This window comes from Carcharhinus amblyrhynchos, chromosome 18 (genome assembly GCF_965287045.1).
Source record: "Carcharhinus amblyrhynchos chromosome 18, sCarAmb.v2.hapA, whole genome shotgun sequence".
NCBI classification, from domain to species: Eukaryota; Metazoa; Chordata; class Chondrichthyes; order Carcharhiniformes; family Carcharhinidae; genus Carcharhinus; species Carcharhinus amblyrhynchos.
In genome coordinates this window covers 3,664,503-3,678,042 of record NC_137341.1, presented here as the reverse complement: position 1 = coordinate 3,678,042, position 13,540 = coordinate 3,664,503, and the positions used below count along the sequence as shown (strand labels likewise).

General features: G+C 47.5%; 1 protein-coding gene across 4 annotated transcripts in view; it reads right to left on the bottom strand.

Moving 5' to 3' along the window:
* Positions 1 to 3,092: 3,092 nt before the first annotated feature.
* The window catches only part of katnip (katanin interacting protein), a 126,998-nt gene continuing 116,550 nt past the window's right edge, over positions 3,093 to 13,540 (bottom strand). For 3 of the 4 annotated variants that reach the window (XM_080206275.1, XM_080206273.1, XM_080206272.1), the window contains 2 exons: positions 12,246 to 12,331; positions 3,094 to 4,417 (listed from right to left, as the gene is read on the bottom strand). In XM_080206275.1, coding sequence (XP_080062401.1) covers positions 4,356 to 4,417; positions 12,246 to 12,331 — 148 coding nt within the window. In that variant the 3' untranslated portion in view covers positions 3,094 to 4,355. Of the gene's footprint in view, positions 4,418 to 12,245; positions 12,332 to 13,540 lie in introns of all 4 variants that reach the window. The other variant, XM_080206271.1, reaches the window with a different exon arrangement.

Sequence of the window (13,540 nt, the reverse complement as noted above, 5' to 3'; positions counted from 1 at the left end):
GGTTCCCCTCTGTCTCCTGCACTAGTCACATCCTCGTAGAAATCCAATAAATTTGTCAAACGCGACTTCCCCTTTACGAATCCCTGCTGCGTCTGCTCTATCGAACCGTTCCTTTCTAGGTGCCTCGCTATTTCTTCTTTGACAACGGATTCGAGCGTTTTTCCAACTACAGACGTTAAACTGACCTGCACTTATTGCCCGTTCCTCGTTGAAAAGTAGGTTTCGTTAACGCTGCAATGAGGTTGCTGTGAAAAATCCCCGAGTCGCCACGCTCCAGTACCTGTTCGGGTACGCTGAGGGAGAACTTAGCGTGGCCCACGAACTTGACCCGTGTGTCTTTGGACTGTAGGAGGAAACCGGAGCACCTGGAGGAAACCCACGCAGACACGGGGAGAATGTGCAAACTCCGCACACACAGTGACCCGAAACGGGAATCGAACCCAGGTCCCTGGCGCTGTGAGGCAATACTGCTGACCACCGCGCCGCCCCAGATTTATGGATTTGGGTGAATTGAAAGGAAGAGGAAGGCTGCTGCCTTATTGCTGGAGGAGCGTAGGTGGCCTTGGAGCACTACGTTCGGCTACTCTGGGTCAATAAAGCCCAGCCTCTCGCTGCACTACAACAGACTGGACTGACTCAGAGGCAACAGTGAGGCGACTTACTGCTGCCTCTGAGGGAGAGCTGAAGGCCCAGTGGTATTATCGCTAGACCGTTAATCCAGAAACTCAGCTGATGTTCTGCGGACCCAGGTTTGAATCCCGCTACGGCAGGTGGTGCAATTTGAATTCAATAAAAAATATCTGGAATCGAGAATCTCCCAATGACCGTGAAACTCTTCTCTTGTCGGAAAATCCCATCTGGTTCGCTAATGCCCTTTAGGGAATGAAATCTGCCGTCCTTACCTGGTTTTGCCTGTATGTGACTCCAAAGCCACGGCGAGATGGTTGACTCTCAACTTCCCTCAGGCGACGAGGAACGGGCGATAAATGCTGGCCAGCCGGTGACGTCCGTGTCCCACGAACGAGTGAGAAAACGTGGCATTGGTGGAAGGATAAACTCTGTCGCCCCCCGAGAGAGAACAGCAGCGTTCCGTGAATAGCTGTCCCTTCTCTTGGAGAACAGATGATGGACGGCTGAGAGGCCGCAAAGTCTCTGCGCAGGACAATCCGCAGCCGTAACGACAGCGCTCTGACCTTGCGCTGCCTCGAGCGACCCGACTGAGATTTTCAGGATCTCTTCCGAAGAAGAGCATCTATCTCCGCTCGGAGACACGAGGTTTGATCGGGTGTAAGCGGCGTGGCTTCGTCTGAGGGGATTTGATGGAATTTTTGGCCGAGGTAACTGTGCGCGTCGACGAGGATAGTGCAGTCGATGTAGTTCGTGTGGATTTCAACAAAGCCTCTGACGAGGTCCCACCTGGGAGATTTGTAAAGAAGGTAAATTCACAGGGTAATTTGATAAAGTGGATTCAAAATTGCCTCGGTTGTCGGAGACAGAGGGCGGTGATAGAAAGCTTTTTGAGTGACTGGAAGCCAGGGTCCAGTGGTGTACCGCAGGGATAAAAAACGAAGAACGACTCAGCACGGGAAACAGGCCCTTCGGCCCAACGAGCCCGCGCTGCCGTTTTTAACGTTGTGAGTCCCCTCTCCGCCCCGTGACCCTTGTCTGTGCTTATGGCGTCCCACGTTCAGGGAAGACTAATTTCGGGACGATTTGTTACACCTATCAGCCAAAGAGCACGTCTTTGGGGCGTGGGAGGAAACCGGAGCACCCGGAGAAAACCCACGCGAGCGCTGGGAGAATGAGCTAACTCCCGCAGACGCCGGCCCAAATGCGTGTATCCGCGCAGCAAACAGTGATAGTCACTGAGCTGTCGTGTTGCCCGGCGTCTGGGCCGGTTTAGGCGTACGCTGACGACGTGAAGTACCGGGCTGCTCTCGAAACATCCGAGAGCGGCCCTCGTACGACCCGTCGCGTGTGTGCCGCTCGTTGGGCAACGAGGCGGACCGAAGTACCTGTGGATTAAAAGAGAAAAACGTGTGTGTCAGACTCCCTGTTATTCGTCATTTATAGAAATGAATTGATGACTGTGTGGGGGTAGGATTCGTAAGTTTGCGGATGACGCAAAGATTGGCCGAGTGGTTAACGGTAACGCTGCGAGGAAACGTAGACAGAATGGTCAAATAGCAGATAGAACTTAACCCTGAAAAGTGAGAGGTGATACCGTTTGGAAGGAGTAATTTGACGAGAATTATGAACGATAGGGCAAAGGGTATGTTTGTTCGCAGATCTCTGAAAGCAGAAGGGCATGTTAGTAGGGTGGTGAAAAAGGCTTATCGGACACTTGCCTTTATCGATCGAGGCATAGATTATAAAAGCGGGGAAGTCGTGTTGGAGTTGCATAGAATTTTGGTGAGGCCGCAGCTAGAGTACTGTGTGCAGTTCTGGTCGCCACATTATAGGAAGGATGTGATTGCACTGGAGGGGGTGCAGAGGAGATTCACCAGGATGTTGCCTGGGGTGGAACGTTTTAAGTTTAGAAGAGAGGCTGGATACGTTTGGGTTGTCTTCATTGGAGCAGAGAAGACTCGAGAAGGGACCTGATTGAGGTGTAGAAGATTATGAAGGCGGTTAAGGAGCAGCTGTTTCCCTTAGTTGAAGGGTCAGTCACGAGGGGACGTGGGTTCTAGGCGAGGGACAGGAAGTGTAAGGGGGAAAAAACGTTTTTTTTTAAACCCAGAGGGCGACGACGGTCTGGAACGCGCCGCCTGGGAGGCTGACAGAGACGGGATGCCTTCCGTCCTTTAAAAACTACCTGGATGAGTACTCGGCCCGTCGTAACATTCGGGGCTATGGGCCGAGTGCTGGCAGATGCGATTAGGTGGGAGTTCGGGTGTTTCTAATGTGTCCGTGTGGATTCGATGGGCCGAAGGGCCTCTTCTGCGCTGTGTGATTCTAAAGGAAATTGGGAAAATTGATCCAGACTGGCACGATAGAATTAAGTGCACCTGGTTGAAGCGGTCCTTTCTAAACAACAAAGTATGAACTTACTCCCACCCGACTATTAAAATGATTAATACTTGGATCAATATGGGTGACATGACATCAGAAAATACATTTGCTGCTGTTCAGAACTTGATTTTTATTTAGACTGTACCTGTAAAGCTACTTACAAACCGCTCGTCAGATTTTAAAACTTTTTTTTTAAAAATAAGTATACTTTTTCTTTACATTCTACATACAGTTATGTACAATTACATGAAAAATGTCGGAAAGAATTAAGTGTGGCCTGTGTCTGAGTGCGAGACGTTTCAAACTCCTTCGCACGCTACCGACATTGTGCCCCTCACGTGTAGTGGGACCGGCTTGTGCTTGTGTTTCACCAAAATTGTATTTCGAGGTGAGGAATTAACAAAAATTCTCAATCTGAGAAGAAGCCCTTTGACTCAGCGCAGCTGATGAATGTACACAGCTGTACCTCGCCTTATTATCATCCGCAGAATTGCCAGAAGGGTGAAGCCGTCAAAAGGTTATTTAATGAACAAATTCTTCAGTTGAAGATTGCTGTGTTTGAGGAGTCAATTGCTCAAAGGACACTTAGTGCTTTCATTAAGTGTGGAACTTGGAATCGAATCGTAAGGTTTGATCGATAACGAAGCGATTAATATTAGTGCTTGAATCGATACGAGTAATGTTCGAATGACGGGAACAGAGAACCAAATGAAGTGTTTCCGTCAAGTTCCAGATCGCCTTAGAACAGAACACGTACAGTAAATAAAGTGAGGTGTTTCTAAAAAAAAAGTTCTGAATAAGAACTCTCAACTGAGCTTGAGTAACCGTATTGTGAAATGATTAAATATTTATTTAGATATAAATATCGAGGATTTTTAACAGACTCGAGGGCTATTTACTCGACGCTGGATAAACGCGCATCAACTTTGGGAAGTACGTTTGGAAACGCTGATTTCTGTCAAAGCGTGACCGAATCTGAGAAGCCCCAAAACGGGACTGATCGCTCGCGAATTTAAGTTTGCGTGGGGGCGACTGAACGGCCACGATGTGCGATCAGGCACGGATTCTCAGTGAGATAGGCACACCGAAGGGGGGTCGGGAAAATAAATATTGTTTTGGCTGATGCCGTGAAGTCGGTCCTCGTGGTGTCGAGTAACTGGAGCCGAACTCTTATTTGGACTGAAGGTGCTGAGTGCTAATCCATTACCTCTGCGGCTGGGAAAGCGGCCAAAAGCGACAGTGTTGGGTGAGTCACCTTGTGTGGTTCCTGTCAATGTTTGCTCAACGATTTAACATCCGGAGCACGATCCAGACCGGAAGCAATCCTTCCCAGACTGAGATCTTTACCAGAATCTCCTTCTCCCGGCTGCTCCCCTCTCTGTCATGCACGTTTTTGGACGCAGAGCTAAAAAATAAAACAAAGGATTAAAGTTTAAAGGTTATTTATGACTGTCGCAAGTAGGCTTACCTTAATAGCGCAACGAAGGCGCTGTGAAAATCCCCTAGTCGCCACACTCCGAAGCCTGTTCGGGTACACCTAGGGAGAATTTAGCGTGGCCAAAGGATTAATAAGTGTAAAAAACCGAGGTAGAAAAAAAGTTTAAAATCAGCTGTTTCCTCGTCTTCTGTTCTACACCTATCCTGAAAATGGTTCTTAAATAAAAGCTCTAAAAGATGTTTACAGAAATTTACAACGCAGAAAGAAGCTGTTCGGTTTGATCGGTCTGTCGCTTACCCTTGGTTCGAGCGACCCACTCGCGTTACACTGACCCACTCTGCTCTTATATTTGTCGTCTTTTCCTTTGTCTACTGATTCAATTCTAATCTCAAACGACAATGTTGTTTCTATCTTGTTGACTAAACTTGGAAGTGGATTCCACAGTCTCTTTGTTAGAAGAGTTTATAATGCACTTTGCTCCACATCTTACAATTCATTTCGTGTTACGTTGGCCTCTTGTTCTAGGCCTCTCAACTACTGGACGCATCTCTACGCTGTACCATCGGTTTAGATTTTTTAAACTTGCATCGTTTTGGCCCTCTGAGAAAATGTTCCAATTTGTTCAAGTCTGTTGCCCTATTCTGGTGAATACTTCCTTTTGAACCTCCTTTGACGTCTCAATCTCTTCCTAATAAAATGGAGCCCCAACTACGTCAGACAGTATTATAACAGAGGATGTAACGTTTTCAAGAGGCTAACCCTTCGCTCGCCATCTCTACGCCTCTCGTACTAAAACCTCTGATCTCGTTCGATGTTTTTACGGTCTCGGAGGTGCTGAATCTGTGATCCTGTATCCCTCAAAATCCCTCCGCCCTTCCGCAACGTTGATCTTATTTCCACTCAGTTATAATTACCTTCTTTTTTATCATGAAAATGCAGAATCTTGCTGATATTGAATTGGATTTCCCACTTTTAAGTCCATTTTAACAAAATTCATTTCCAGCTTCTGATCTGCCAAATAATTAACTCCTTATAAATAACCAAATAATTAACTCCTTATATAATCTTATATTTTCGTATCATCTGCAATTTCACACCGTTTTCTCTAGGTCTATATCCTGACCGTTAATAAACAGTGAACTGATTCCGGTGAAAGGCCTTTTCTGGTTTGGAAATATTGGTGGGCCTTGTTCCTTTCACCGATTTCCAATCCAGTCCCCTGTTTTCATCCCAATTGGTGTTCCTGCTGGGTGAGATGTTCAACTCCCGTGAAATCCCATGGTGAATGTATCCGCCGTTTACCCTCTCGCCCCCAACACCACTGCAATTAAACAGGGGACAGGGAGATGTTCTCGAACTCACCCACCTTTGTCAAGTGACTTTAAAATGGAAATTCAGGGCCTCGTCCCCCCCCCGTCGCCGATCGAGGCCCGCATTGGTCAATTTGCAGCCGTTCCTTCACGGTCGCTGGGTCAAAATCCTGGAATTCCCACCCTGACGGTTTTCTGGGTCAACCCGCAAGCATATAGACTGCAACGATTCAACACGCAGCTCACCGCTATCTTCTCAAGGGCAGCTAGGCATGGGCAATAAATGCTGGCCGAGCCAGTGACACCCACGTCCCACGAATGAATATAAAAAAGGATGCTGCAAGGCAAGGGTGGAAGACTCTCCTTTACGTACTCCCTCGTCTCTTTGGTGCTCCGACCACCCCCCTGTTTAACCCTTTCCTTTAGACCCAGCGCACCCTAGTAGCCCTTGACTTAGCTGTGGTGGAACTGCCCCTAGTCCCGGTAGTGTCCGTTGCTCCTAGGTGGCATTACGGGAAGACAGACTGCTGGCTATCCGATAGGCTGGTAGCTCTTGAACGTGGGGCGAAAGTGATTAAGTGGCTGAAGGGCACTGTCAAAATCGTGGACATTTCCGCCCCCAACTCCTGGATCTGGGAGGGATGTGCACGTGCTTGGGAACGGCAGTGCTACATTAAACTAATCCCTTGTCATAGACTTTCCTAAAATCCAGTGCACACTTTGTTGAATGCATTAAACTCAGGATTCCTTCTTTTACTCCTCCTCCTTTCCCTGCAGCTGTTGCTGCTGATAGACCAGAGACTAGGTCCAGAATAAAACACAACCCGTTTCCTAGCTAGCTACGAGACTCCACCGAATTCCTAAATATTGGAACGTTGTCGTACAGAGTTGTTTTTCGAACTGGGAGGGCCTGTGACCGGCGGTGCGCCTCGGGGATCAGTGCGGGGTTCGCTGTTATTTGTAATTTAAATTAATGATTTGGGTGAGAATATAGGACGGTTAGTAAGTCGGCACACGACGCCGAGACTGGTGGCGTGCAGCACAGCGAAGGAAGTTATCTCCAATTGCGACGGGATCTTGATCAATTGGGCCGATAAGCTGACAAATGGCAGATGGAGTTTAATTCAGACAAATGTGAGGTGATGCGTTTTGGTAGATTGAACCAGTTAACGGTACGGCGTTAGAGAGAATTACAGAGCAAAGAGATCTCGGGGTACGTGTTCCTAGCTCCTTGAAAGTGGAGTCACAGGTGGACAGAGTGGTGAAGAAGGCATTCGGCATGCTTGGTTTCATCGGTCAGAACCTTGAATACAGGAGTTGGAATGTCTTATTGAAGTTGTACAAGACATTGGTAAGGCCGCACTTGGAATACTGTGCGCGATTCTGGTCACCCTATTGTAGAAAGGATATTATTAAACGACAAAGAGTGCAGAAAACATTTATTAGGATACGATGGGTTGAGTTATAAGGAGAGAGTGGATAGACTGGGACTTTTTTCTCTGGAGCGTAGGAAGTTGAGGGGTGACCTTACAGAGGTCTGTAAATTAATGAGTGTCCCAGATCAGCTAGATGGTCAATATCCTTTCCCAAAGGTAGGGGAGTCAAAAACTCGAGGGCATAGATTTAAGGTGAGAGGGGAGAGATACAAAAGTGTCCAGAGGGGCAATTTTTTCACACAGAGGGTGGTGAGTATCTGGAACGAGCTGCCAGAGACAGTAGTAGAGGCGATTACAACTTTGTCTTTTAAAAAGCATTTAGGTAGTTACACGGATACGACGGGTATAGAGGGATATGGGCCAAATGCGGGCAATTGGGATTAGCTTAGGGGTTAAACAAAAGGTGGCATGGACGAGTTGGGCCGAAGTGTCTGTTTCCATGCTGTAAACCTCTATGACTCTATGAGCCAGAAGGCATCGGGTCCCTGTTATTATAGAACATAGAACATTACAGCGCAGAACAGGCCCTTCGGCCCACGATGTTGCGCCAACCAGTTAAAAAAAAACAACAATGACCCACTAACCTAAACCAATCCCTTTTCGTCCATAAACCTGTCCACAGAACTCTTAAACGCCCCCAAACTAGGCGCATTTACAACCGCAGCAGGCAGGGCATTCCAATCCCTCACCACCCTCTGGGTAAAGAACCTACCCCTGACATCTGTCCTATAACTACCCCCCCTTAGTTTAAAGCCATGCCCCCTCGTGCTAGATTTTTCCATCAGAGGAAAAAGGCTATCACTATCCACCCTATCTAAACCTCTAATCATCTTATATGTTTCAATAAGATCCCCTCTTAGCCACCTTCTTTCCAGCGAAAACAACCCCAAATCCCTCAGCCTCTCCTCATAGGATCTCCCCTCCATACCACGCAACATCCTGGTAAACCTCCTCTGCACCCTCTCCAAAGCCTCCACATCCTTCCTGTAATGTGGGGACCAGAACTGCACACAATACTCCAAGTGCGGCCGCACCAGAGTTGTGTACAGTTGCAACATAACGCTACGACTCCTAAATTCAATCCCCCTACCAATAAACGCCAAGACACTGTATGCCTTCTTAACAACCTTATCTACTTGATTCCCAACTTTCAGGGATCTATGTACACATACACCTAGATCCCTCTGCTCATCCACACTATTCAAAGTCTTCCCGTTAGCCCTATACTCGACACATCTGTTATTCCTACCAAAGTGAATTACCTCACATTTCTCTGCATTAAACTCCATCCGCCACCTCTCGGCCCAGCTCTGCAACCTGTCTAAGTCTTCCTGCAAACTATGACACCCTTCATCACTATCTACCACACCTCCGACTTTGGTGTCATGAGCACATTTACTGATCCACCCAACTATACCCTCATCCAGATCATTAATAAAAATCACAAACAGCAGTGGCCCCAACACAGATCCCTGAGGCACACCACTTGTAACCGAACTCCATGATGAATAATTACCGTCAACCACTACCCTCTGTCTCCTATCCGCTAGCCAATTCCTAATCCAGTTCCCTAGATCACCCCCAATCCCATACATCTGCATTTTGTGCAGAAGCCTACCATGGTGAACCTTATCAAACGCCTTACTAAAATCCATATACACCACGTCCACTGCCTTACCCCCATCCACCTCTTTGGTCACTTTCTCAAAAAACTCAATAAGGTTAGTAAGGCACGACCTACCCGCCACAAAACCATGCTGACTATCTCCAATCAACTCATTACTCTCCAAATAACTATAAATCCTATCCCTAATAATTTTTTCCAAAACTTTGCCCACAACAGAAGTGAGACTCACCGGTCTATAATTCCCAGGGAAGTCTCTGTTCCCCTTCTTAAACAATGGGACAACATTCGCTAACCTCCAATCATCTGGTACTATACCAGAGGCCAACGACGACCTGAAGATCAGAGCCAGAGGCTCTGCAATCACTTCTCTTGCCTCCCAGAGAATCCTGGGGTAAATCCCATCTGGACCAGGGGACTTATCTATTTTCAGACCCTCCAGAATATCCAGCACATCCTCCTTATCAACTGTAACGCTGTCAATTCTACTCCCCTGCAACCCAGTGTCCTCCTCAGCAATATCCATGTCCCCCTGCGTGAACACCGAAGAGAAATATTGGTTCAATGCTTCACCAATCTCCTCCGGTTCCACACATAACTTCCCTCTGCCGTCTATAACTGGCCCTAACCTTGCCCTAACCAACCTTCTGTTCTTGACATACCTATAGAACGCCTTAGGATTCTCCTTAACCCTATCAGCCAAAGTCTTCTCATGTCCTCTTTTAGCCCTTCTTAGCTCGCTCTTCAACTCCCTCCTAGCCAATCTAAAGCTCTCTAGTGCACTATCCGAGTGCTCACGTCTCATCCGAACATAAGCCTCCTTTTTCTTTTTAACCAATGAATCAACTTTTTTGGTGCACCACGGTTCCCTAGCCTTACCAATTCCACCTTGCCTGACAGGGACATACCTATCACAGACTCGCAGTAGCTGCTCCTTGAAAGAACTCCACATTTCGGACGTTCCCAATCCCTGTAATCTCCTAGTCCAACCTATGTTTCCTAATTCTCTCCTAATAGCCTCATAATTACCCTTCCCCCAGCTAAAACCACTGGCCCGAGGTTCATGCCTATCCCTTTCCATCACTAAGGTGAACGTAACCGAATTGTGGTCATGATGGATGCTTTGGAACAGGAAGGCTTGAGAGCTGTGTGTGAAATTGCTTAGGGAATGCAAGAGAACAAAAATACAACACAACTTTAAGGGCGTTCAAACGGTCAGTGGATAGGCGTATGGATAACACTGGAATAGTTTAGGTTAGAGGGTCATCAGATTGGTTCCAGTGGTCGGCGCAACATCGAGGGCCGAAGGGCCTGCACTGCGCTGTAATTTCTATGTTCTGGAAGAGCAGGGATGTACTCCTGAGGCCGTATGAGACTCTGGTCAGACCTGTTTGTAGGACTGTGAGCGGTTTTGTGCCCCGTATCTCAGGATGCGCTGGCCTCGGAAAGGATCCAGAAGAGAGTCGCGAGAATGATCCCTGGAAACTGAGAGCTTGTCGTATGAGAAACGGTTGAGGACTCTGGGTCTGTGCTCGTTGGAGTTTAGAAGGATGAGGGGGATCTTATTGAAACCTACAGGATACTGTGAGGCCTGGATAGAGTGGACGTGGAGAGGGCGTTTCCACTAGTAGGAGAAACTAAAACCAGAGGGCACGACCTCAGGCTGAAGGAACGATCCTTTAAAACAGAGACGAGGAGGAATTTCTTCAGCCGGAGAATGGTGAATCTGTGGAACTCTTTGCTGCGGAAGGCTGTGGACGCCAGGTCGTTCAGTGTCTTTAAGACAGAGATAGGTAGGTTCCTGATTAATAAGGGGGTCAGGGGTTCTGGGGAAAAGGCTGGAGAACGGGGATGAGAAAAATATCATCCGTGATTGAATGGCGGTGCAGACTCGACGGGCCGAGTGGCCTAATTCTGCTCCTATGTCGTCAACCGAACCGTTTGTAATCTGCAACCTACGTTCAATTGCGCTGATTAATTTTGATTTTTTTATCTCTGAGCTGTTCAATAGGTGAGATGTGAATCAGCTTGATGTAATCCTGCCTCTATTTAAAGAGATGGCGAGCAGTGTGAATGTTTTTCCAGGTCGTGCGGTTTAATGACCTAAGCAGGTCAGGACAACTGAGGATACATTTGCTGATTGTACTACAACTGCCCCCCTCTACGCCTGTCTCGGTCAACATTCTCCGTGCTGGCACTGCTCGCGCCCACTCACATCTCCAGCAGCACCCGGTCTTCCCTTTCTGTGCACTTCATCACCGTCACGATTATCCATCTCCCGCTGACGCTGACCCTAATCCTTACGCGATGTGATGTACCTGTTTAGAATCACACTCACTGGGTGAACGTCCCACCCTCGATCACAGATCAACTTTATCGTCCTGTGCAGTACAAAGCGCGTACGCGAGGGAGATGGAAAGGACTGCCGTAAATAGTCAAGCTAACTGATACAAAGAGGATGTCCTAGAAATGAGTGACGCTTGCTTCATTCAATTCCATTGCAACTAGTCGCAAACAAATAATACTGTACCACCTCCTGCCTTCCCGACGCGACAAAAAACCCTTTATGTCAGCTTTCCTGGCATTGTCTGATATCACCCAGGATTCAATGGCTCCCACGTAGGTTTAAGCTGCTGGGGAGATGTCAAAGGTAAGTTTTTCACCCAGTGGGTGGAGGGTGAGTGGAATCGGCTGCCGTCGGTGGTGGTGGTGGTGGTGGAGACAAATTTGTTAGGGTCTTTTAAGAGACTTCTGGATGAGTAAGTGGGACTTAACAGGATTGAGGATTATTGGTAAGCCTCGTGGGGAGATAAGATTGGCGTGACTTGTGGGCTGAAGGGCCTGTTCGTGCTGTAGTTTTTCTATGATTCTATCTTCTAGCTCACTGGTTCTAAGCATTATTCCCTTCCGTTCACACAAGTGGAACTCTCTTTTTCCTAATTATTTTTCAGCTGCAGTCTGTTCTAGTCTCCTCGCTCTATGTTATACTGTTATAAATCCATTCTACTGCCTCATTTACTCTGTAGGTGCAGTGCTATCTGCCAGCTCGGGTGAAGCCCTCCACAACGACCTCAGAAATGACCCCAATGTCGACAGAATCTGAAACCCTTCCTCCTGTACTGTCAAACCGCAACTTGGATGGATCCTACCTGTCCTTACCCAAACTGCCCAGCACGAGATACAGGGTAATTCTGGGATTACGTCGAGGCCTTAATTTTCAGCCTTGACCTAAACACCTCACGTACTACCTGCACAAGACTTATATTCCCGACGTTATTGGTTCCTAAGTTGACTTTTGGCCTCGTCAATCTACAATCTCTTCAACCGGAATGCAGGGTGCTCTAAAATGAATTTCTTTATTCGAATCGTCCCTACGCAATAAGCCTCGGCCTTTTACTCGACAGAGAAAAAGATGCGCGTTGAACCTGGGTCAGCTGTTTGCTTCTTCTTGGATCGTTGAATAATTTGGTTTTCGTTCGTCATTTTCACGTCCTGATCTTCCACTTTGTTGCTGCAGGAGAAAGTAAAACATTAGTGAACTTGTTGATGGGGTTAATGGGATTTGCTACTTGTTTTTGTTCTCCTAAAGTCCTCAATTTATACAGACGCTGACGTCATACGACTGTTATATTCTCTCGTTCAAATTTGTCGACAAGATTCCGAGATCCTTGCGGAAACGCGTTTTATTTCCCTTCGAGGGCGGCACGGTGGTTAGCACTGCTGCCCCACGGTGCCAGGGACTCAGGTTTGACTCCCAGCTTGGGTCACTGTCTGTGTGACGTTTGCACGTTTTCCCAGTGTCTGTGTGGGTTTCCTCGAAACACGTGCCGGTTAGGTGCATTGGCCGTGCTGACTTCTCCGTCAGTGTACCCGAACGGACGCCGGAGTGTGGCGACTGGGGGATTTTCGCAGCGATTTCGTTGCAGTGTTAATGTAAGCCTATTTGTGACACTGATAAATAAATAAATAAAACTTCCTGATGGACTGCAAAAAGTGAAGTATAAAATCTCCCACCGACATTTAAGAATTACAAACTATGTTTAACAAAGGAGAGCGTACGTCTCCTGGGATCGCTTCCAGAGAACAAAGTAGAGGGCAGCCAAAAGAGGAGCTGACCTAGTTACTGTCGGATGATGAATATCTTTGAACTGGATAAATATGCTTCCTGACATCAGTATTGAAACTTGCCTTTTTTAGCTCGGGCCTCCGGTCATTCGCTCTACTTGAATGGTTTAATTTATCAGTAATGCTCGGGATTAAACGTCATTTTTTTATATATGTATAAACTTTAGAATATTATACATAGCTATCTGATTGCTTTTAATTCCCTGCTTTCGAGGCTAATGAATCTCATTTTACCGACGTCCTGTTTACGTGCTGTCTGCAGATATTAGTAAGCGGCCGCCTAAATAATGTAGTCACAAGAGCCGGGCAAAGGCTGGGAATCCTGCAGCGAGTAACTCGTCTCTCGACTCCCCAAAGTCTGTCCCTCGTCTACAAGGCACGAGTCAGGAATGTGACTGAACGCTCTCCGCTCGCCTGGACGAGTGCGGCACCGTCTGGGACAAAGCAGCCTCGCTTGATTGGCGTCGCGTCTACAAACGTCGTCTCCCTCCATCGGCGATGCACAGTGGCAACGGTGCAACGTGTCCTGCGGCGGCTCAGCAACATTCCTCAGACGACACAACTGAGGCGTCCGAGAGGGCATCGGATGGTTATT